At 40.8% G+C, this 26,776-nt stretch overlaps 1 protein-coding gene and 1 non-coding gene across 2 annotated transcripts; both read right to left on the bottom strand.

Moving 5' to 3' along the window:
- Nucleotides 1-9,580: 9,580 nt before the first annotated feature.
- Nucleotides 9,581-9,683, bottom strand: LOC147901806 (U6 spliceosomal RNA). The gene has a single exon (XR_015541072.1). It is a non-coding gene; the product is annotated as a U6 spliceosomal RNA (small nuclear RNA).
- A 16,376-nt stretch (nucleotides 9,684-26,059) lies between these two features.
- Nucleotides 26,060-26,575, bottom strand: LOC147901805 (uncharacterized). The gene has a single exon (XM_087374375.1). It carries the CDS (start codon nucleotides 26,573-26,575, stop codon nucleotides 26,060-26,062), a length of 516 nt encoding a protein of 171 aa, XP_087230501.1.
- Between the last annotated feature and the right edge of the window lie 201 nt (nucleotides 26,576-26,776).

Here is a 26,776-nt window from a genome sequence, read left to right as displayed (position 1 = left end):
GCTTTCACATCTAAGAAGAGGAAAACTGTTTTCAGCCTCCACCTTTGTGTGTATTCCCCCATTGTGTATGTGAGAAAGCCGCAAGTGAGACTCCTTCCCTCTCTCCCACTATCTTCACACCACTATCCATAATTAGCATATGTGAATGCCAATTTGAACCCCGAGAATCGCTATCCATAATTAGCATATGCTAATGCTTGTTAAGTTTTATGTATATGGACAAATACTTAGATCTACAAAGTCTAGCAATGTATCGTGTAGCCTTGCTATTTATGGTTCAATCTCCCCACGCATATGTGCATGCACACACAGGCAAGGCATCTTTCATGAAATAGTTCTAGTACTATGTAGCTTTGACTTCTTAATATCTTCCATTTGCATTTAAAGCACCCATCTTTCCCCCCAAAAGAATTCCTTGTACATTCTCTTGGAATACCATTTTCTCAGTCATTCACCACTCTTCAACTATTTGTATTCGCAGCTCACAACCCAAAACATTTTCAAACTTAACCCAAATTTGTATGTTTAGATTAGTTACTCCAATTACAAACACTAGAAATGAAAGACTTGAAAACCCTCCTTTATAGACATAGTTTCAAAGTGCATCTCAAAATTGTGTGCTCAAATCCCATCATCTAATATTCTCACACATATTATAAATACTAAAGTATTCAAGCTATTGTATGACAATGATACCAGCCATTTCTTGCAAAAAAGGAGTTCATGATACAACTCTCAAAATTATCCTTGCCACTTCTTTGACAATACTGGACAAGCTCTTTTCCCCCTTTCAATGGAATACATTCATAAGATTGTGTAATATCTACCAAAAATCTAGAAAATATACTCCCTATAGGATCAACCATGAAGTCAAAAATAGAGTCAATCCCCTCACCAACACTCTACTCTTATAGCTTCTTCAAGAAAAATTTCATTCTCCATAAACGCAAAGTTTTTCTTTAACTACACAATGCAAGTCTTAAGTAAGCATGTATTGATAAGTCCCATCTCATCATAGATGCATCCACAAAGATGGGTAATCCATCAAAATGAATCTTAAAGTGCTTTGTAATTACCCATATGAACAAAAGTTTAGTAGAGGAATGCTATAACGAGAAACAATGGTACTTGTTTTGGACCATTAGTTCAACTATTACAATAGAATCATTTACCACTTCAAAGTCACCACCATTCAATCTCTCCCTAGTATGGCCAATAGCAAACTTTTAACATAAAATGGCCATGTTCTTTGGAACCTTATCAAACCAGTGTATAAGAAAATAATAAGCCAGTGTATAAGAAAATAATATTTTAGATTTTTGAGGGTTTAATTAGCCATATCATCCCCCAGAAAGACTTTTGTATTGACCTTATAGGAGGGCATTTCTCTATATTCCTTAGATGGCTAATCATCCACATATCTTCAAATAGAAGGAATAAAGTCTTAAGGAGAATAGCCAAGATTCTCACCAAGTGCACTCTAATGCGATCATAGCCCCTTTGATGCAAGGTTTATTTTTGGGATACAATTAACTCCATTTTGGAGTTCCATGTTAGACCATTATAACCAATAACATCAGGATCACACGTAACAACATGTTTCTCACATTTCTTGATAAACATTTGAAACTTGTAGCACATAGCGAATGTGTGTGAGGAGCCAGTTTTTTATAGCAACCAACATGTTTTGTTCCACTTATGACACATCTGTGTGTGTGTGTGTGTGTGTGTGTGTGTGTGTGTGTGTGTGTGTGTGTGTGTGTGTGTGTGTGTGTTACCAACATCATATTATCCCCCCTCTCTATGACATCTCTCTCTCTCTCTCTCTCTCTCTCTCTCTCTCTCTCTTACACACACACACACACACACATACACATTATTCTTTTTGTCTATTTTCTCTCTTCATCCTCCTTGTCCTCATTGCAACCCTCTATCTTTGTCTATGTCTAATTATGTCACATCTATCTCTACCCCCTCTCTCATGCACACACTACTCTCTCCCTCTCTCTCTCTCTCTCTCTCTCTCTCTCTCTCTCTCTCTCTCTCGGTGTGTGTGTGTGTGTGTGTGTGTGTGTGTGTGTGTGTGTCATTTGTCTCTTCATCCTATGTATAGACCCTCTATCTTCCTCTATGTCTAACTCTATCACATCTCTCTCTACCCCCTCTCTCATGCACGCATTGTAGTCCTTGCCCCCCCCCCTCTCTCTCTCTCTCTCTCTCTCTCTCTATCTCTCTCTTTCTCCTTTTTTACCATCATAATTTGTCTTTTTTTCCCACCATTTTTGATAAATTTTTAGCCCAAAAGGGCTTCTAGAGGGACAAAATCACACCAGAGATATAATTTCATGAAACTAACAAGAGAAATGAGGTCATTTTGTTCATTTTGATACCAAACATGACTAAATTTGGATATTTATAGCAAAAATTGTGAAGTTCTTTAAAGCTCAAATTGGCATCCAGAGGAGGGTGCCGGTGCCCTCCTTTGGATGCCAATTTGAGCTAAAAGAAAATTCTTTTTTTACTCTCTCTCTCTCTCTCTCTCTTGCCTTGATGTTTTGTCTTTTTTTCCCACCATTTTGGGCATTTGTGTGTGTGTGTGTGTGTGTGTGTGTGTGTGTGTGTGTGTGTGTGTGTGTGTGTGTGTGTGTGAGAGAGAGAGAGAGAGAGAGAGAGAGACTTTCTTGCCTTGATGATTTGTTTTTTTTGCCCACCATTTTGAGAGAAAAATTTAGCATTTTGGGCGTGTGTGTGTGTGTGTGTGTGTGTGTGTGTGTGTGTGTGTGTGTGTGTGAGTAAAAAAAGAAATCAATAAACTTTTTTAAAACCCAAATTGGATCTTTGGGAGTCTTAAATATGCCTAACCACTTCCTCTCTGACAAATCATCCTCCTTTAATGTTTTGGGATCATCTCCCGTCAAATTAAGGCCGTATTTAGCATGAGAAGCCTCTTTTGTAAGGCACAAACTCCTTTTCTTTGGATACTCCAGTTTGGGAGCTTTCCATCGCCTTGAACACAAAATGTGACATGCTGAAGTGTATAAACAATGTGGAGAAGAGCCATAGACAAAAAATGAATAGGCATAGAAAAAGGACGAACTAACATTGGAAGAGGTTTGCATGTCAACTCTACTCCTCTTTAGAGGGGTTTTCTCTTTTGCTTTTGGGCAAACCTCTGGTTTAGCTGGTTTCCTTTTTTATGAGTCCACACGAGCAACTTGCTCTTTTCTCTTTGTAGTGTTCTTCTAATCTAGAGCTATAGGTGGCTCTAGCTTCCTTGCAACCTGTTCTCTCCTATGCCTCCTTGATTCCATGGAGTTGTGGAGCCCATGCCCCCACTCCCTCCCTTCCTAGCCATGATGATCAGCTTGCTCAATCATGTCATCCATTACAAAATTTGCAGCCTCCTACTTTTTGAGCTTGTCAAGCACTAACTAAGGTCCTCAACTATCATTCAACTTCAATTGCATGTAGTTGAGAGCAAGGCCATGCCTTATTATGATTATTCATGTACTCTCAAACATTATCTTGTAAAATAAAAATAACAAATGAATATGAATCATTCTCAAATGTGTGTGCTTTCAACTCATGCCATATTGTCAATGCTAAAAAGCACAAAAAGTGTAGCGAGTTAACGTGCTTCCACCCATGCACACTTCCTTATTTCTTACCGTGCATCATAGGCATCGATGTGCTTCTAGCCTATGTGTGTGTCTTGGATGGGTATGATACTTTGCACAAGCCTTAATATCACTCGTGTTAAGGCCCATGAGAAGTATCATACCCATCATAAATCATTTGCATTGTTGGGCATGCATATTTCCTTGTTTCTTACCATGCATGCATGAGTGTTAGCATGCATGGTGTTAAAAAATAGGCATCGGTGTACTTCTAGCCTATGTGCATGTCATACTTTATATAGTCCTTAATATTACTCAAATAAGTCCCATGCAAAGTATCATACATAGGATCTTATTGCATGGCTAGACATGCATATTTCCTTGTTTCTCACCACACATATTTTCTTATTTCTTACCATGCATAATGCATGTGTTAAAAAGTAGGCATGCGTAAGATTTTAGCCTATGTTCATGTCTTCAATGAGTATGATACTTGTGCCTTAATCTTATTGAAACAAGGCCTATGCAAAGTATCATACACATGGGATCTCATTTGCATGGTTGGGCATGTATATTTCCTTGTTTCTAACCATGCATCATGTGTCAGTTTTAAAAAATCAGCATCGGTGTTCTTGTAGCCTATGTGCATGTCTTTGATGGGTATGATAATTTTTACACACCTTAATTATTTTAATATTAAACCCCATGCAAAGTATCATGCCCACCAAATATCATTTTCAAGTTGGGAATGAATATTTCCCTGTTTTTTACCATGCATCATGCATGTGTATTAAAATATAAACATTGGTGTTCTTTCCACCTATATTCATGTCTTTGATGGGTATGATATTTTGCAAAGGAATTACGATTTACTCATCTTAAGGACCATGTAAATCATACCCATCAGATATCATTTGCATGGTTGGGAATGTGTATTTCCTTGTTTCTTACCACACATAATGCATGAGTGTTAAGAAATAGACATTGGTGTGCTTCTAGTCCATTTGTATTTCTCCAGTGGGTATGATACTTTGCACAAGCCTTAATATTGCTCATATTAAGGCCCATAAAAAGTATCATGTCCATTAGATGTCATTTTCATGATTGGGCATGCATATTTCCTTGTTTCATACCACACATCATGCATTGAGTGTTACTTATATAAAGTCTCATGCAAACTATTGTACAGAGTAGATATCATTTTCATATTTGGGCATATTTTATTATTTCATGCCATCATGCATGCATGTTAAAAAATAGGCATTAGTGTGCTTTAGCCTATGTGTGTATGTTTGATGGGTATGATACTATGCATAGGCTTTAATATCACTCATGTTAAGTCCCACGAAAAGTATCATACCCATCATTCTTACCGACACTTATCCCAGTGCATGCCACTCGAATTTTTGCATTTGTAGCTGTATTCATGGGACAAGATATGGAATAGCCCTTGGGCCCATAGTGACCTAGAGGCACACCAAATATTGTCTCATTACAAGACATAAAGCCATGGATTTGGCCATACCCTATTGAAAATTAATTATCTCATGGTGCACTGAAAAAAGGCATATGCACCTTAAAACAAGGCCCTGCATTACTCCAAATGCAACAACACCTACCATAAATCTTTATACCATCATGATTTGGAAGCCTAAGAATTTTATTTGGTTTCAACCATCGATTTCTAGCATGGATGTCGATTGTCAAATTTTGTTTGGTTTTAACCCACTAACGTCTAGCATCCCTATGAAAAACAACCTTGTGGATGCACATGTGTCCCAGTGTGTGTCATAAGGTTTTCCTTAAAAGACTCATGTCTAAGAATATTTACGGGACAATATCTGGCACAGTTCTTGGGCGCATAGTAGCCTAAAGGCACACCAATATTGTCCCATTACAAGGCATCAAGCTATGGATTCAGCATCCTAAAGCTACAAGGCCCTGCACTATTCCAAATGAAATAATACTAGCTTGAATATTCATACCATCATTAATTAGAGGCTTACCAAATTTGGTTCCATTTTCACAATCAATCCATCCAACATCCCCATGAAAAACCAACGTTGTGGACCCACAGTGTCCTAGTGTAACTACTAGGGTTTTCTTATAAAAAGTGCACGTCTACATAGCCCTATTTATGGGACAATATTTGGCATGATTCTTAGGCCCATAGCTAAATATGGAAACACAAAAATCTTGTCCCATTACAACACACGGAGACATGGATTTGGCCTTACCCCATTGAAAATTAGTCAGATCAGGGTGCAGAACAAAACCTTGAACTACTCCAAAGTCAATAAATTGGGCATGAACATTTATACTATCATGACCTAGAGGGTTACTAGTTATGGAACCCTTTTGACAATCGATGCCCAACATACCCGTGGAAAATCAACGTTGTGGATGCACACGTGTCCCAATGCATGCCACTAGGGTTTTCCTTAAAAAGATGCATGTATAGTCTTTTTATGGGACACGATTTGGCATGTTGCTTGGGACCATAGTAACGTAGAGTCACACCAAATCTTGCCCCCTTACATGACAAGGAGCCATAGATTTGGGCTTTAGCCTATTGAAAATTAATCAATTGAGAGTGCAGTAAAAAAAGGAATGCACAGCCTATAACAAGGCCTCCCTAGTGACAGAACTTCACAATTCAATACATGACATCATTTTGTTAACACTATGAAGTGAGGGAAATTTTTAAATTAAGGAAATTGAAAACTAGAGGAAATTTATATTTACACAATTTGTGACAAAGATATTGATGGCAATATCGACATTGTCAGAGTAAAAGAATACCATGCTGAATCCTACCGCTTTCATTGCAAAATTTTCAAACTCCCAGATTCCTCATTATCATCCCTCCAAACCTTGCACCCATCTCTCTCCCACTTCCTAATTTGGAGACACACCTATATTTAGTGAGGAGAAATAGTCTAGCCTCCAAAAATTAAATTAAATCAAGTCTACAAGATGACTTTTATGTTCAAGATTTTCATTCTCTTTTCAAATTCTTGCTTCAAGGGGTTTCTTTACTTCATCTTGTGCATGATGAATAAGAGGGGTAGGAAGATTCACGAAGAGCAGAAGAGAAAAGAGAGGAATCATAAAGGAAGAAGAGAAGGGAGCTTGGATCACTCCTCTTGCTTGTCTTCTCAGCTTCATCATTCATCCCTTCCCCTTTTCATCCTTTCTCCATCTCCTTACCCATCCCTTCTCCCATCCCCTTTCCCTTCCACCACCTCCCCCTCTCCATTTCTAAAGTTTAGGAACTTTTCCCTATCCATATTTGGAAACTTGCATTGGCTTTTTTGACTCCTTATCTTTGCACAAAAGGAAAAAAAGGGATTTTTGAGGGGATATGCTATGGGGTCAATGGAAGCTAGGGTGTAGCCATTTTTTGTGAGGCTTACGAAATGTATTGTATATTGGTGCCTTTCTTGATCCATAACTTATGCATTGCCCTATATAATTTGAAAAAATTGGTCTCCAAGCAATAGTACCATTTCAAAGTTGAACGTGAGACCCAAAAAATATGGAGTTAACATTTTGTATGAGATCATTAAATCATTTCAAGTGCTTTGTAGCATGTGAAGAATGGATACTAAATAGTATAGGATACAATAATCTATTCAAAAACATCAAGCATTTGTTCTACATATACATGCGACCATGTAATAATTCAAAAGTACACATTTTGAGCTTCTTCTCAACCAAAGAACAAACATAATTGAGAACATTTGGTATGGTCCAATGTTGTGCTGATATTATGCATATCTATTTTAGGGCACACTCCATAACTTTTTCTTGATTGGTTGAAAACTAAAAAGGATTGAAGACATGGAATGCACACTTATGGGACTTGTGCATGATTATCTAAAATGAGTCAACCTCGGCCATATTGGTGTCTTTATTCACCCTACAATGGATGAATTAGAAAATATTCAATTCATGCATGTGTGAGATATTTGAATAAACCCAACACTATTTATTATCTTGCATTGCTTCATTTTCCATGAACTTCCTTGCCATAAGGACCATAAGCATCAAACATGTTAGCATTCGTTTGGCCGGTTTGTTTTTTTTTAAATTTTAGGCAACATTACATTTGCTTTGGGGGGAACTAGTAAATCCAATTTGCTTATGTGTATCTCAGAGGAGGGAAAAAATAGTGGCTAATAGAGTCACATCTCCTACAAGGGCTTTCAAATTTCATCTAGTCCCACACTGGCAAATCATGAGTATGATACATGCATATCTTCCTACATCATGCCACAGTGCAATGTACCTCCTTTCAATACACACTATCATTTGGCATTATCTTTCTTGTTTATTTAGGTAATTTGAACTCATCATCTTTCCCCTTTTTCCTCAGTTCACAAGGTATTTGGCCCTTATTCTATTGGTTCATTGATTGTCATGGCTTGCAAGAACCACACAGAGGCTACAATACAAAACTTGATCAAGGCACAAGGAGAAAATTGAGATGCAAGAAGAAAGGCACCGGATCAAAATAGCAATGGAAGACATGTTTGCAATGTTTGCTGAGAAAGAAGCAACTTGAAGAAAAAAGCTTCTTGTATAGCAATAGGAGCATGTCATAAAAGCAAAGAATACAAGCTATGGTCTCATAATTGGTGGGATCATTTGGGAGCATTTGAGGCAGCAATGTTAGGCCATTTGGATGACTACTAGTCTTGAAAATTTTTAGCTTGCAAAATTATTCTCACAATCCTTCTGCATATTGCAAGCGATCACTTCTTCTAATTCTCATAATGATTTTAAATAGTTTCTATGACATGGAGTGAGAAATTCATAGATTAGTATATCTTGGGGGGGGAAGGGGAGAGACACGAGAGAGGGAGGGAGGGGAGAGTCTCTCTCTCTCTCTCTCTCTCTCGCGGCTTCCCCTGACACATTCAAAGTACATACAAAGGCTATTATACCGGTTCAAGTTTTGGATTTCTACCCCCTTGGAGCCAAGGCTGAAGTTATCCATGCATGGTAGCAGTGAACCATTTGATGCCATTATCTGCACCACTTCATTACACTGGTAACACCTCATTTTTACTTGAGCTCTAGATTGGAACTTTGATGTAGAAGAGGACCTATGGCTGTGAATCATTAGAAATTCCTTCACCAACTTTGGGTCCATTCCCATTACCACTTTGCTCTAACACGATTGTTGGAACTAGTCTCTCGTAGTTGGTTGTGCTCCTAATGGATAACTCTAATCTTTTCATAAGCTGTAATACTTTGGCATTCTTCTCCCTGGCTGATGGCACTTGTAGCACATGATTTGACTAGGCTCAAGTGATCTCAACAGATCTAGAGGAAAATGGTCATAATAGCATTTTGCATAGCTTGCAATGGCATAAACGAAGGTAGTATTATTGGGATTAATTAGCTTGTTATTGCCAAGTATGACACATTTGAAGTTGGGATGATTCCCAATTTTTGGCCAATGATATAGACTGGGCAATTACTATCATTGAGGAGCGGGTCTTTCCATGGATTGGGCTGCCCAACACACAGGTTGATGGCACTTGTAGCACATGATTTGACTAGGCTCAAGTGATCTCAACATATCTAGAGGAACATGGTCATAATAGCATTTTGCATAGCTTGCAATGGCATAAACGAAGGTAGTATTATTGGGATTAATTAGTTTGTTGTTGCCAATGGAATGATTCCCAACTTTTGGCCAATGATATAGACTGGGCAATTACTATCATTGAGGAGCGGGTCTTTCCATAGATTGGGCTGCCCAACACATAGGGAGAGGACCACTTGTTGCAAAAGTGTAGTGTAGGAGGCGAACAAACCCATTTATCGAGGCGACATTATCCCTCCAAAGGGAACACGCGTATTTATTTGAGTAGTAGCAATAGCAATGGCGGAGATCAAGATCATGGATTCGGAGGGGAAAAGGAATTTGTCGAGGAAAAAAAGGACATCGAAAAAATTTGGACCATTTCTCGATTTGTGCGTGTCATCCTTGCGCAGGGGCCATGCTAATCTTCTCTGTATCGTTCCAATTTTATCAGATGTCTCCGAAGAGACATGGGAAGGACAGGGTCTCGTTGTCTTATAAATCGCGCTTACGCGTTGACTCAACTTCATGTGGGATAAAAGGGCTGCTCCTTTGTACAGGTGGCAGTATTAGCGAACGCGCGCCCTGCCCTGTCGTCGCAGATTCGTAGTCCGTCAATCTGGACAAGACACGGAGACTTAATGAGAAGTCCATTCCTAGCTCGGTTCTTAAGGATCCAGGATACGGTCACGGTTAGGACTCCCTTCCTTTTGTCTTTTGCGTTTTGATATTCAATCCTCATCCGAAACGTTAGAAGATAGAAGGCTGGCCGTTCAGGCGACCACAAGAGCTGCATCTTCTTGGACTTTTCTTTCTTGAGACTCTCCGGGTGCACCAACCTCTCTCAATTGCGCTATTGATTCTTGCACAGATAGAATGGAAGTATACACACTTTGTACCTGGAACGCTTTTGATTCTCAGCTTTTGCACTTCGTTCCTCTTCTTAAGCGCTCCCAATGATGCCTTCAAGGGTGTCATCGTGTCTCGTACATTCTCTGTACAACGCAGCACCTGTTGGGGTGGAGTTCTGCCACATTCGCCGTTTGTAGCAGCCGCCACACAAGCAGGCAAGGAGCACACGAGTAGCACTCAATTTGGGCCTGTCTCGTCCAGGTCAGGCAGCAAGTCAGGGAGGTGGGCCAGCCTCTATCAGGGCTATCTCGGCCTTGTTAGGCAGGTGGATAAGCCTCTACAAGCGACCGGCCGTCTAGCAGACCCGATGGAGCAGGTTGAGTAGCCAGCATCAGCAGCGAGAAGCCCCAAAGCCACTAGCAAATGATTCCGGCAGCCCCGGGTAACAGTAGGGGCAAGAATCTCAGCCATAGTCGATGCCTTCATCATTTCCGATGCTGTGGCATGTATTGGGCGAAGCTACACATACACAGGGCAATCTTTGCGAGAGGAGAGTGGTGGCCAAGGCACTTGCAGCCCAATGTGGGTCCTCTCTTTCAAGCTTTCAGTTAAGTGCACATCTGTGCAAGCCTTCCACTACCAAAGGTAGTACCTTATGACATGAGCATGCCTCAGACGAGTTAGTAGTGTGGCTAGTGCCTGCTACATTGGTATCGGATCGTTGCTTACAAGTAGCTGCAAAATCTTTTGGATGGGCCCATGGTCAGGCTGCTAGGGTCGAGCACGAGGGATGCTAGGCTTCAGTCCGCGCCAGGACCAAGAGACAGGCCAAGCAAGTCCTCATATAGACCAGGGTCTGATCGGGCCTGTCACAGGCCAGACCTGGGTCTAAAACGCCTAACGCCACATCAGCCGAGATCCAGATCGGTCGGCCATTTCCAGATTGCGAAGGGGGAGCCTATAAAAGGTCCCCCCCTTTTTCCATTCAATCGGCAGCCTCAGTTCAGCCCCTTTGGAATAGGAGAGAGAAACAGATCTGTCCCCTCTCCGCAGTATGCCTCCACCATTGTAAACAGCCCCTTACAAATTGATGCTCTGTCAGATTCCCTAATACTGCAGCCAACGGCTGCCTTAGGATGCTCAGTAGTGATCTGGTTTGCTGCTCCTATTGCTGCCTTGAACTATGCTAATCTCCTATCGAACTAAGTTTAGCTCCTGGCCTCACATGAATCGTTGGGTTTTGTATAAGTGAGGAGGGACTGAGCCAAATCAACTGGCCAGCTGGCCTTCTCACACACTGGCCGGTCTGTAAAATAGCCGACTGACAGACTCTATGTTCTGTCAAAATGCCAACTGATCTGTGGTTTTGACAAGCCCACAGACCACCCGCTTTGGCCCATCCAAGGGTTGGGCTTTGTAAGCCCCATGTATAGGCCCTTGACTGGGCTCCCATCTGCCCTAGCGTCAACCAACTTGATGGCCTCTCGAGTTGGATTTCGTTGCCTATGTGGCAGCCCATCTTCTCCAGGAAATACGGACTTGCACACAAGCACAAACCACCCATCATACAACCACAAAGAGAGGCGCAGCAGGCATGCTCACCACGCAATCGTGATGCTCACAGGTCTAGGACCCCTAGAATTCGAGCATCCCCCCAAGCCATAGGCTGGACTGCTGGCACGAACATCTACATCCAACCAGTCCACAACCTCCTAGCATCCCAAACCACCGTGAAGCGTCATTGCTGTAGGTCTACACAACCTAGAGCGTATATAAACCAACTTTAAGTCCCATACCAGTGTGATTTGCTCGAGCGTATATAAACCAACTTTAAGTATTCTTGAAGTTGCCGAGCTTACTCGTCCTCTCCTCTAACTGGATCATCCTATAAGGTGGTATACTTATAGGCTGCAGATCTGCCAGCCTCTCAAGTTGAAGTACAAGCCGCTACACACTCATACACTTGCACCAAATCCATATGGGATAAGTCCCATAGTGACACATGGCACTCACACATGACTCACACAAAGACTAGTACTAGATCACCTAGTACTACACACCAACACATCACATCAACACACTTTTTGGCTATGATATCTCCAACACAAAATGGCAAAAAATAATAATTTGTATTGCCATACATTGTTAGGGGGAAGTTTTTCGATCCGGATGTGCAAAGAAGAGAGAGTTGAGGTAGTTATTGGAAGAGGAATAATCAAATGGCCAGAGGGGTTATTGAAATTCCTTATGTATATTAACATTTTATGTATATTTTTAAAGCACTTCACATAGGAGAATTTTCATTGACTTCTCTAAATAGAAAGAGAAGAATGTATAAAACATTGGCATTTTGAACACATCTTCTTGCCACATGCTATGTAATCTCATGTGCAATGCTCAACATGTAACTACTAACAGGTTGGCATTGAGAGGGGACGTTGGAAATCCCTCTCAAATATAAGCAAGAAGAGTGCATGGGTGAGTGGGTTTTGGCTAGCATGTGAGAGATGTAAGATTGTGCATTGGGGATGAGGACCCTAATCCAATATTTTGTATAAAAACATGCACATGTGGAAGTGTGTGGTGTGGAAATGAAATCCAAACATGTGGAGTTGGATAAGCTCTTGTGGTCTCTTGTCTCTATCTCTCACATTTCCTAGTGTGAGCGAGAATTTCTCTTAGAGCCTCCACCATTTTCCTTTGCACTCTGATTTCATAACATTATGGATGGTACAACTTGAGTGCTATGCAAGGAATCAACCCTTGTGTCTGCAAAAAATTTAAAGCCATTCACTAACTCTCTATATAAATGTGTCCTCAAAAAGTATTTTTCTTGTAGGTTAGTATGAGTGGCAATGTTGTTGCATCTTTATACATACCATCTACAATAAGACACATGTACTTGTCTGGATGCAAAATAGATGTAAAAATTTAAAGGTATCCACTAACTCTTCGCATTAATGTGTCCTCAAAAAGTTATTTTCTTGTAGCTTATTATGAGTGGAAAAAAATTGACACAATGTTGTTGTACTTTGATTAATACCATCCACAATAAGACGCATGTACTTCATTCTGGATGCAAAATAGCTTTCTTCTTCCAAAATGCATGTTTTAATCTTGCATGTCAAAGAATCCCATGAATTTGTGATTCCTTTTGTAAATATCCCTTTCTCTAGACTAGATGCACTCTCAATTGTTGGTTTCAAATCATTAGAATCACTTCATTGTGACAGTTTTTACCTTTTTGGAATTTTCACATTGGCAAAATTATTTTCCTAAAGAGTATATAAAGTATAACAAGAAAAAACTACACGCTCTCCTTCCCTTAGTATTTCTTCAATAAAGTCAGATACTTCTTTTTTCTTCTTAGTATTCCTTCAATGAAGTCAGATACTTCTTTTTTCTTAATGCCATTGGAGGTGATCTATTTGGCAATGATAGGTGGTTTTGAGATTACTAGGGTTGAGGAAAAGCATTTTCCTCCATTAAATCAATCAAACGTGCTTCTACACTTTAAGTTATGCTCCTTGTTTTGGACTTCCCAGTGTTTTCTTGAATGTTAAAATTCTCTTTTTCTTTCATCTTACTTAGGAGTGAATCACAATATGTTCCATGTGACAATCTTATAATAACTTGAAATGCATTATTTCAATTCCTCTTCCCATTTCAAAGAGGCAATAACATTTATGAGGACACATCCATTCCTTTCACTCCCTTTACTTTGCCACACATTATCCCTATATGTATTAATATCAAGCCAACGATATGCATGGATTTCTATTTGCAACACCTAAATCCCAATGCCCATATGCTCTTCATTCATCATTGTAATTTTTTATGTCACTTAGGTGGGTCTACCTGATCCATTCCTCTTCATGGGCTTGTATGTTCGTTTGAATTCATAGTGTACATTATTCTTTTTATAGTGGCTCTTTTTTGTCCCTCACAATTTCTCCTCACCTTCAAGCATGCCTATGTCAAAGTGAAATATTGAATGATTCTTTGATGGTTCGTTAAGTTATTTCAAATGTTTGGACACAATGTTTGTTCTCTTTAATTTTGTAACTATTTCTTTTTGCATTAAACATTATTCTTAGCATTGTGAGAATCTTGAAACTCATTTACTCTCAAGAGAAGATCAATAATTGACACACCTTGTTTGGTCATCACAACACTCAACTTTTGCCAGGAATCTTATTAATGTTAATGTACTCATCCACATAACACGTCTCTAATTATACCTTTTACTTTCTCAATGTTAGTGAATTGATCCACTCCTAACAAGGTATCACTTTTGTAGTTTAGTTCACTAGATCCATAGCCAAAATCATCCATGTGTAAAAGGAAAAACCTTCTTTAATTTGGAAAGGGACTCAATCCAACATGGTCAATTCATGATGATCATGGATTCAAGCAAAGTCTTACAACATAAAATTACCTTCGTCTTGGAAACAAACTCTACCACTATTTCTTTTACAAGCTTCCTCTACAAGTTGTAGGAACAATCAACAAAAACATTACTAATCCACTTAGTGAGACAAAAATTTTATAAGAATGTTTCTTTTAGTTTGGGTTTCATCTAGGTCATAGTGATAGAACTTTACAAGGGTGTTGTTTTGAGCTAGTAGAACTTACAAATTCTGTTATTATGTGTCATCTATATAATGAAGGGGGCTTGGTGTACAAGTCTCAAGAAATTTTGCATTGATGTTTACACCATACGTATATCTATCGAATTGCCATCAAACTTTGCATAGGACTTTCAACTTTGTTTGAGAAATTTTCATATAGTTGAAAAGCTACATAAGGCTCAGACATCATTTTTATGGAAATCTAGATAAGCGTCAGACGTTATTTTTAGGAAAAAGCATTCACATTTTCGACCATACATGTTGCGCATGTCAAAAAATGTCGGATCAATCATACTTATGGGTGCAAGCACATTAACATTAGGTTTTTAGCATGTACCAAATAGCATATCTGGTTAGCACTTGAAAGAGAATATATTTTGGCTTTGAAATTAGAAATCATAATTGTGAAAGCAAATGCACGTACAAAGTGAAATCATGGAAACTTTGTAGTGTGTGCATGCCTTCCTTATCCAATTCGAGTTTATCTACAATACTTTCAGTTTCAAGACAACGAAGTTGCCGTTTCGCAAACAAGCATGGAGTCATGAAGCCCATGGGGTCCGCCAGCAGAGGGGATTGGGGGAGGTGGGGGGAGACAACGTCTGCACCTGAACTTCACACAAAAAAAAGCTCATATACTGAGAGTGGCTTTAATTACATTTTACTTTCAAGATGGGATTTTGGCTCTTGTCTCTAATTCATGGAGACTTTGGCTCATCACCCCCACGGAAAAGGCTCAAGCATCCAGAGCATTCAGTAGGAACAACCAACATTCTAACTCAAAGAGTGGACTGCTGCTCTTCTCCACTAAGACAAAAGGTGCACACCAAGCAGCATGCGGGAACAACTAACTCTGGCCCTTTACAAGCATCAGGTCTCCTTCAGGGGAGGGAAAGAGCTCTTCAAGAGGCTCTGGTAGTGTGTGTAGATAAATTTGACCAAGGTTGAAGACATAAATATGTGTGTATGCTTGTATGTGTGGCAATAGTATAATAAAATATGGTGTGCATAGGGCCCAGGGTTGGAGGTGGCAGGGCATGACCATGTGCCATCCTTCCACATAAGAGGACCCATAGGTGTGTTGTATGTAATCCATGGTAGTAATATTATTAAATGTTGAGGTGGTATGGTTCCTCCATGTGCCACCCCTCCACCTAGGCTCTCCCATGCCTGCATTTAGTGAGACATGGCCCAAGGACCATGGGAAAAGTAATATAAAATAGGTGGAGATGGATATTATATTGGATTATTCCCTCCATGTAGGATAGGCCCATGTGGCGGGGGTGTAGATAGTCCAAGAATGCAAGTTAAATAATGGGGAAAGTAGGATGAGGTGGCAAGATTCCTTGTGCCAACCCTCCACTTGTCCTCCTAGATGTTTAAACCTATTATAAAATTGAGAAGGGACCAAGAGAGTATCTTAGACTTGGGATATGGGATTTGATTTATGTAGAAAAATGAGGCAAAGGGTTGTCACACACAATTGAGAGCGTGTACCCACCTCGCCCACATGGGAGATTCCTCCACACACACCATGCATGTGGGAGGATGCATTTATTGGGAGAGACCCCCTAAGGAGGGGGCTATTCCTTGATGTGACATGCACATTCTTGTAAAGCCACCATGCTAGTACTTTGATTTCCCCCATCCTTCCTTTCAAATAAAGCATGACTCTCTTCCCTTGATGTCTTCATCTCTACATTCCACCTCCCATCATGTACATGCTCCTCTTCCCCCCCTTCCTCCTTGTGCCATAGTCTCCCTCTTCATTCCCACCCCTATTAATCCCTTTTCCCCACCCATGTTAACGCTTCTCCCCTCATGTTCCCTTTCCCCCATGGCCCTCAAGCGTCATCCTGCCTAGCATCTAGCCTCATGCCTTGATTTCTTTTCTAGTTAATAGAAATGGTGTGGCTGTTGGGATACAAACCTCCACGTATGAGGATCATGCCACCTTCAATAACTTGGTAGTTCTCTTGTGCAAATTCTCTCTTCCCTCCCCCTCTCTTCTCATCTCACCCCCTCTCCCTCTCATCTTTTGTCTCTAATCCTCCCTCTAGTCCCTCTTTCCCCCACCTTTTTTTCTTCCCCTATTCCTCTCTCCTCTCCCCTCTCTCTCTCTCCTCTCTCTAGAATCTCCCCCTTCTCTCTCTCTCCTCTCTTCTCTCCTCTCTGTCTCACCCGCATTCTCTCCATCTGTGCCTTTTTATCCATCGCTGCTTGCATCGCCACCAATCCTGCTATCGTTGCTGCCTACATCGTCGTGCCGTCGCCACCTACGCTTGCCACCGCCTGCATGGCTGCCATCGACCTCGCTATCATCGACACTTGCGCTTGTCGCCTCTGCCTATGCCACTACCGTCGATCCTGCTACTACCTTTGCTCATGTTGCCACCTCCGCACTCTGTGCACCATGTTTGCCCACCTCGCTATCCACTCCCTCGTACTTCATGCCTGTCACCACCTCACTACCTCCTCCTCCTTGGTTTGCATCCTACATCCTCTATGGCAACAAAGGTTCCAGGGACCGTATCTTTTTGATGGGGTGGAATTTCTCGGTGGCACAAAAAGGAGAAGTGTTTAGTTCTCCGAGCTCTTCACAACTGGCTAGACAAAATTGAAAGGTATTCCTAGGTAAAGAAGATGCGTGAAAAGTGAGTCTCTTTTAGAGAATTCTCTCAAGCGGCCGACAAAATGCCAGAATCTAGTTGTTCATTTAACTCTTCCCCTTTGAAGGTCAAGAAGAAAAGAGTCTTTAAGAAAAAGGTCAAGGTCCAGGAAAAGCCAAGGAGCTATTACTATGATTACTCCAAGGAGCTAGGGTTCCCCGAATTCTTATGTAATAACATGCATTTATATGGTTAAGATGTTCCGTCCTCGGAACCTACTTGTTCCTAGTGAACCTTTGTTCTGCATCATGAACTTCATTTGGTAATTTTGTTTGGACACAAAGTGAATTTTCAACAGAAAATTGTGAGCTTGTTTGGGGCAGAACGCCTTACTGAGGTTTTGGCATCCCCTCATCCACTCATCCTCCCAATCCTAGATTGTCGGGAGACTTGGGATGTACATGTCTTGGTGCTCATATGATGTTGGCTTGGGTCTTACACTTTGATGGTGCTTATAGACCTTCGACAAAAGCGGCGTGGGTAGGAGTGACCTTGACTTCACCTGACGGAGAAAAGTTTTTTATGGCAGCCCCGTGGCAGCAGACACTTGCAATCAGGTCAAATACTTTGCACTCATTTTTGGCTTGCAAAAAGCCAAAGAACATCAAATCACTCAGCTAGAGGTACGAGGCAACTCACAACTGGTATGCTGACAAGTGAGCGATGAGTGGAAAGTGAGAAGTGAAGCCTTGACAGGCCACCATCAATAGGCTACTCAGCTTTGTCAAAACTTTGAAGAGATTCAAGTGAAGCATATTCCAAGAACTCAAAATAGCATCGTCGACTCACTAGCACGAGCATCTTGTGAATCAAAAGGAGCTACTTCTTCAAAGGAATGGAAATGTCGAACCTCACCGCGCTAGAAGAAATCTCATGGAGGCTACAAGAGCTTGAGGATTCGGAAGGTGATGTGCAAGCCCTGCATCTTCTCACCATGGTAATGGCTTTCCTCTTTGCTTTCATGAACAACTTGATGTGACACAGTGCCCCCAATTTTCCACAATGATGTCAGCTATAAAAGTTGTTTATGAACTCTTCTTTGCCATGGACTCTTCTCGTACGGAATATTGCACCACTCCCAATACTTCGTTTCCACCTTACATTTGCTTTCTAGAAGTCTCGTCCCCTTTAAAATTCCACTCTCTATTGTCAATACATAATCTTGTATTTTCTTACCTCCTCCACTGTATTCTTCGATCCCCTCCTCTTTTCCAAGCATGGCTAACATTCCTATGTTCTGTGGTCAGGTTGAAGAAAATCAAACGAGTATCTTGTGGCCTTCAAGCACCGTTGTGTTTCTCTCAACTTTCTTACTGAAGATAGATGGTTGTTGGTTCTTCCCACATTTCTAGAGGGTTTGGCTCTAGTGTGGTATGAGAAGTAGGCCAAGGACGTTTTCCAAAGTTGGTCGAGGTTGATAGCAGCTATGATTGAGTATTTCGGCAAAGAAGAGGAGTCGGAGAATGTGTACCTGCAGGTGGCAAACCTGAAGCAATCAGGTGAGACGGCGCGTCGATATGTGGATCGAGCGGCCGTGCTCCTAGACCATTTAATTGCCAGGCAAGAAGACAATGCTGGATTTCAAGCTAGAATGACTCAGCATGCGCTGGGCTACCTTGTAGCAAGAGCAAGTGATGAATTCCACCTCAAGCTTAAATGGGAGAATCCAGAGACCATGGTGCGAGCACAAGAGATTGCTCAAAAGTTTGACAAAGTTCAATCTGACCCTGCTTCAAAGAAGATGTTTATCCCTCCGCAACCCCCTCAATTCTTGCAACAACAACCTGGGGGGTCCAACTCAAGGGCATACTCCCCTCCTCGTCAAGGATGTATCCACTGCCTCCACCTGAAATGTATGTTCCTCCCTTAGATGCTTACCCTCAACAAGATGTATATCCTCACCCTCTGCCTGGAAGATTTCCCCAACCTCACCCACGAGCCCCCCTCCTTCCTACTTCCTCGGCCCCTCCTGCTAAAGAACCTGAAGCAATGACCTTGCCAAGGCCGTGAATGAGATCTTTGGCTTGAGATGGTGGGCATCAGAAATCAAGCCAATTGCCCTCCAAGAGAACGTGCCAATGTTGTACGCTATGAGTGCCACCAGAATGGTCATTATCGCATCGAATGTCCTAATATTCCAAGGGTGAATCTTCTGGGTGAATCAGGCACCGAGGATTCTGACGTAGAGGTCCTTGACCTTGGGAAGAGAAGTCGTACCACCTCAAACCCCTCTCCAAACCGTGGACTGGGCTGCCCTAGGAAGAAGGTGTCCTTCTCAAAGCCCCCGGATACTGAGATGACAGACCCACCAACAGAGAAGGCTAAAAGATCTCACAGGAGTAAGTGGTCACCCTCAAATTTCCCTATTGGCTCGGGGAAAGAAGACTATTCGGTCGTTCAAGACCTTGCTCATCGGTCTTTGAGCATCACGCTTCCTTAACTAATAGCATTAAGCCCTAAGGTGAGACATGAGTTGTAGCAAGGGCTCTCAATGCGAAGGAGCAAGAAAAAGGGAAAGGTACAAGAGATTTCTTCTATCTCTGAAGATGATCAGTACCCAGATACAATAGATGTCATCATAGATAATTGCCGCATCAAAAGTGTGTGTGTTGATGGGGGAGCCGCGTGTAATATCATGGTGCCCCGTATCATGAAGAAGTTGAATTTGAAATGCACAAGGCGTTCCTCCACTCAAATCAAAGTAGCAGATGGTCGATGACTCTCCACCTTGGGAGTCATTGAGGATTTTCCAATCACTGTTAATGGGTTGACCACCACCGTCAATTTCTATGTAGTGGACATTGAAGATACAAGTAGGAGTTACCCATCCATACTTGGGAGACCATGGTTGAGAAAGAGTGATGTAGTTAGTTATTGGAAGATGGGACACATGTCTTTTGGTGCTTCAAAGGAGAAGATCTCAGTGCAACCAGGTGCCACTAAACTAGAAGAAGAAGAGGAGCAAGACAGTGATACTCTCTCATCCTCGGTGTCTGAGTCAATGGAAGATTCAAACGGGGGGAGGAGTTCTTAGAGGAAGAAGTTTACATGATGGGGGTGTCTGCGACCTTGCCACTTGCGAAAAAGGTAACAGCTAGTCCTCAACAGCTTGAATCTATGCTTTCTCCAGACCTCACTCTGAGTGAGAAAGATGAGTTCCTAGAAATGTTCAAAGGATTCCCTGACCTCTTTGCAACTAGCTACCACCACCTTTGTCATGTGACTGCCATAGAACACAAGATAGTGCTGAAGCCTGGATGCTAAGCCAGTGGCTTAGAAGTATCGGAGATTAGGGCCCCTACAGACCGATGCTTTGCACTCAAAGTTGCAAAAACTTGTAGAAGCTGGGTTTATTATTCCGGTTCACAATACTGAATGGGTTTCACCAGTAGTAGTCACCCCAAAGAAAAACAAGTGGCGGGTCTGCATCGATTATAAGAAACTCAATGCGGTTGCCAAGAGGGACCATCATCCTCTTCCCTTTCAAGACCTCATTCTTGAGAAGGTAAGTGGTCATGAGATATATACTTTCTGCGATGGTTACTCCGGGTTTTATCAAATTAGAATTGCCAAAGAGGATGTGCTCAAAACCACATTTGCCACACCTTGGGGGACATTTGTATCCCGGGGGATTCACATGGGGGAACTTATGATATCACGTGAGTGTACAATAAGGGGGGTTTTTTGAAATGAGGAATAAGCTTATACATTAGGGGTGGGGGCCCTTTTTATTTTTTCCCAATATTGAATTTAAGTTAGGGGGCCCATGCCATATTTAAGAGGGGGGGACATAGTATAGGCTACCTTGGGTAACTAGTCCGAACAAGTTTGGTTTTGTGTATGGTTTTAAATAGTGACAAGAAAAGTAGTCTAAAATTTCTTATTGTGTAATCTAAATTCTTGAGAAAGAACATGGATTTAAGGAAAGGGGGGGACATAATAGAATTTTGGTGGTATCTTATAAGCTTAAATAGGGGTGTTTTATCATCCTACATGGATCTTAAATAGGGGGTTTTCTTGAAGTTCATGCACGCAGGTGACGTCCCCCTTTAATGAAGAGTGAATCCCCCGGGGTTTGTATTCAAAGTGATGCCATTTGGCCTCACCAATGCTCCTGCTACCTTTCAAAGATTTATGCAGATGGTGTTTGCTCCTTATTTGGGGGTTTTCTTAGAGGTGTTTTTAGATGATTTCTATATATTCTCGACATGTAAGGAGCACGTCATGAAGGTTAGGATGGACTTACAAAGGGTTAATGATGCGACTGGTAGTCTCAATCTTGATAAATGCACCATTGGAGCCACTCAAGGGAGGTTATTGGGACATATTGTCTCATCCGAGGGCATTAAGCCTGACCTCAAGAAGGTAGAAGCTATCCTCAAGCTCTCTCCGCCAACAACCAAACATTAGGTACTTTCATTTGTCAATCTAGCAGGACACTATCGCCGCTTCATTGATCAATATGCTACTTTGACACGACCCATGACTATGCTGTTAAAAGATGGGGTTGATTTCTCTTGGGATGAGGATTATGACCAAGGGTTTGTACAAATCAAGAATGCTTTGGCTTCAGAATCCATTCTACGCAATCCTGATTGGTCAAAGACCTTCTATATCAATCTTGGGTTTGGTGAGCACACTCTAGTGGGTATTCTTCTCCAACAAGTGGAGGATCGGTTCATGTACCCCGTTCGATTTGCTTCTCGACAATTGCTCAAAACTGAACGATGCTACTTTGAGGCTGACAAGCATGCCTTGTCTTTTGTGTTCTGTATTGATAAATTTAAGCATTATGTGGCTAGAAAGTCCTTCATTATAATATTTAGCAATGGCCTTGCAAAGCAGGTTCTTCAATCACCAAATCCCATGGGCCGGTTGGCCAAATGGTTGGCAATTCTACAAGAATATGATTTTTCTTTCAAAATTGTAAAAGGGGGATGTTCTAACTTGAAGAATGCTTTGATTGATTTAGAGGAGTGCCTCAATGTAAACCTTGTAGCTGCCATGGAAGTTGGGGATTCATGGTATGGCGGTATCTATAGGTTTTTGACCGCTTTCTCCTTTCCTCTAGAAAGTACTAGCTATGAGAGAAAGAACATCCGTAGAGATAGTAGGTGCTACACTCTCTTTGATGGGGTGTTGTACCGTTAAGGCATGGATGGGGTACTAAGATGGGCCATTGATGCAGATGAAGTACCTAAGGTATTGAAGCATTATCATGATGGATTTTGTGGAGGCCACTATGCCGGTGACTATATAGCTAAGAAGATTTTACATGCTAGGTACTATTGGCCGACCTTGTTCAAGGATGTCACTATGTATTGCAAAACTTGTGAACCATGCCAATTCTTTGGAAGGAAGGATTTGCGTCCTAGGCAACATCATCCAGTGATGCCATCCATCCATTTTAGAAGTGGGGAATAGATTTTGTCGGGCCCCTGCCCATGACTGCCTGCAAAAAGAAGTATCTTTTGATGGCAATCAAAGGGTTTTTAAAACACCAAACAATGGTGTGGATTTGTAAACACCACACTAGCAATTTGATATGCTTTGATATGGGTGCTCCATCTTTGTACTACATGGTTTGAATATGAGAAGTTAGCTATTTCTAGCATGTTTACTAGGTGACCTTTACTGTGCTAACTTACCTAGAACTCTTACAAATATTGTATGGTATCTAGCTTCATTGCTATAATTCTTCTTTGATACCTAGCCCTAGATTATGCTAACTAGCAGCTCATGATGTGTAGATGCATTGCTAACTAGCAATGTAGTTTATATTTTCTAACATTGTATGCTAACTAGCACTTGTTAGTATGCTAATCTAGCACTATAGTGTGCTAACTAGTAGTGCAGATTGCCAACTGGCATTGTAATATGTTAACTAGCATTGTAGCATGTGAACTAGTATTGCTACTATGTTAAGTAGCATTGTAATATTATAATTGTCATTATTAAATACATGCTAATAAGCATTGTAGTATGCTAGCTTAGTATGCTAACTAGCACTATAGTATGCTAGCAAATAGCTACTAGCTAGCACATCTAGTTAGCATGTTAGATATGTTAGCATATGATGTACCTTGGCTAGTTGGTTAGCATATGTTGTATGCTAGTTAGCATATGTTGTATGCTAGGTAGCATATATTTTGTGTTAGCGTATGTTTTGGGCTAGGTAGCAGCTCTTCTGAGTTAGGGTTTGTCTTGTGCTAGATAGCATATGTTCAATGGTAACGTATGTCTAGCATATGCTCTATGCTACTTATTACCACCCATGACATGCTATTTAGTATGCATGATGCACTACTTATCATGCACTGCTAACAAACAGTTTTGGAGCTCTTTCTTACTTCAGGTATTGGTCATTTTATTATCATTTTTTGCAGATCCGTCAATGTGTAACTCATCAAGAAAAATGTATTATCAGAACATGTTTTCATCAAGAAGATGGAGAGCATGCCTACAGGCCATCAAATGCACATGCAAGTAGGCATCAAAGGCATATGCTCTGCTACAAATTTGCTTGTTGCATGGGTGTCATAAATGTTTGGCTTGATGTATTTATGAGCATACATGCCTCTTCATTTCTTTCCATGTGTACACATACCAATCAGGTTGTGGCATGAACATTTGAAGACATTCTTGTCTCTTGGGCAACTAGAGAACAAAAAGCCACTGTCTCCTAGGAAACCAAAAAAATGAAAGATGCCGCAAGAGAAAATAATACTACCAGTAGAGGAAGAAATAGAGGAAATCGTGGAGTAATGCATGTCCCTAAAACTGGCATCCCTAATGTAAATCATATGCCACTTACAGAGGAGAATGATCGTAGAGCACTCATACTAGACTTGAATGGTGTCTTGCTTTATGTTTTAAGGGTAGGCCTTATTCCTAGGCACACAGATTGGATGACAAAGGTGCCGTTCAACCGGCGTGAGTGTGTATGCATCCATAAAGAAGCAACTAGCTTTTTAGTATGGTGCATGGAGCATTTCAGTGTTTACATCTGGAGTTGTGCACAGCAACACAAAGTCAGGAGGCTAGTGCACACAACATTTCTAGACCAAGCTACAAAATTAGAAGGGCATATGTTTAGCTAGGAAGATTGTAAATTATAGGATGATTCAATGACCGTACCTGGCACAGACAAGCCAATTTTGTACAAGTGTTTGTCTGATTTTTAGGCCAGGTTCCCAGTGTTTAATGACAATAATACTTTGATAATTGATGACTCATCCTACAAGTGTTTTAAAAATCCATGCCAATGTTGTGTCATAATTCCAAAACTTCAAGGCCTGCTAGCCTCTCCAATCAATGGATACTTGACTAACACAGTTGCAAATTAGCTGTGGCAATGGCTACTTGTAGAATGCCATTCCAATTTTTCACTAGCAAACCGAATAGACACCAAGTTGGATGATGAGAGCTTGGATGTATTTAATGCTGTAAGTTGGATGATGTGAGGTTGAGTGTGTCTCATGCTATAAAGAACATGCAAACTTTGTAATTATATAGTAGTTTATAAATGTATAAAATTTACCTCTAAACTTCAAATTTTTAGTCTTGTTGCATTACATAAATTCAAATTGCAGTGGGGAACACTTTGAACCTATGGGATGCATATATCAAGGGTTAGCATTATTCTCTGCTATTTAGTATATATTCTGCCTATTAGTATATGTTCTATGTTAGGAAACATATGTTTTGCTATTCTTTGCTATTTAGTCTATATTCCTTGCCTATTATTATATGTTTTGTATGTTATGCATCATATGTTCTATGCTTGTTAGCATGTGTTATGTGTTAGGTACCATGCGTTCTCTCGTAGTTAACATTTATTGTCTGCTATTTATAATATATTTTCTACCTATTAGCATTTTTGTGTATGCTCCTTTCTAGAGATAAATGGTGGTCAATATGGCCCTTGCCCATAAAGGGGACCCCTCAAGGGCCATATTGACAAACGTTTATCCCTAGATCTTTTCTAGGGATAAACGTTTGTCAATATGGCCCTTGAGGGGTCCCCTTTATGGGCAAGGGCCATATTGACAAGGGTACTGACATTACTCCCTCAAGATATTGTTAAGGAAAATCATTTAAGTTTGTTAGCACTGTTAAGTAGCACATTTAACATTGCTAATTATCATACATCAAACAGTGTCAACTAGCACATCCAAGATTTGTCATGCACTTTGTAGTTGTGGAGATCTGCTTTATGGTCATTAAGATATTGCTAAAGAAAATTAACATAAAAGAATTATTTAAGTCTGTTAGTATTGTTACCTAGCACATGTAAAGTTGCTAACTAGCATACATCAAACAGTGTCAGACTGTTAACTAGCAAGACGGCCCTACACTAGGATTTAAGTCTGAACACACAGTAAACTAGCACATCCAAGACCACCCTACACTAGGATTTAAGACTGAACGCACTATAGACTAGCACACATCAAACGTTGTCGCACGTTGGATACTTCTAAGAATGTCATACACTGTTAACTTCAGTGTCATATGGATCACTAGCATATTGTTGCAAAAAATTAACATAAAAGTAACTTTAACAGTGTCACACGGATCACTAGCATATTGTTGCAGAAGATTAACATAAAAGATACATTGCTAGCTAGCACCTTGCTAAGTAGACAACTCACAAACAAGGCATCAAAATCACTTTCAACACTAACAAGGTTCGTATCAAATCCCAAAGGGCATGCTATTATAGATTGCTTCATAACTTTCTGGGGTGATTGTGTACATTTGCCTCCTATTTGGCATATGGTCCATGGGTATCTTGATGCAATGTACAAGATTTGAAAATATGTGCACAAGGGGTTGCTTGTTATCTAGTCTGAAGGAGTATGAATCCAGTTGCGTGTAGTACAGCCCTTTCACAACATACAAAACTTTATCAATCACATTCTTCCATTCATCATTGTACCCCTTTACTACCTTCTCCTTTATTGCAATGCACTTGATAAGATAAAAATCTTCATCCTCAGCATTGGTTGTTACATTTGGATTTCCTAGAAATGTGTCACCAACACACAAATTGCTACTTAACACATCATAGTGGCCTTCATACATGACACTATCATATCCATTCATCTCATTTGCATTCACCACAACATCATCAGGTAGTGGTACCATAGTGTGGTAAACCCAGGGCTGCACATGGGCTTTGTTAATGTAGCAGTTCCATTGTGAATGCATGCATGCTTCACATAAGCATGCCAATGATCTTGTTGCCAGGGCAGTTGGATCTGTTAGGGTGTGACCATGAAATGTATGCAAGGAGCGAGACTTTGAAATACTCTCACAATTCTACTTCACCTCTCTATTTACATCTCCTAGTTTAATCTCCCAAAAAACACGGTTGCATTCCCTTTCTTTTGAAGGATATGCAACGTTTCA

This window comes from Dipteris shenzhenensis, chromosome 5 (assembly GCF_047967505.1).
Source record: "Dipteris shenzhenensis isolate YYH24624 ecotype China chromosome 5, Dip_SZ_1.0, whole genome shotgun sequence".
Taxonomy (NCBI): domain Eukaryota; kingdom Viridiplantae; phylum Streptophyta; class Polypodiopsida; order Gleicheniales; family Dipteridaceae; genus Dipteris; species Dipteris shenzhenensis.
This window is presented reverse-complemented; position numbering and strand designations above follow the sequence as displayed.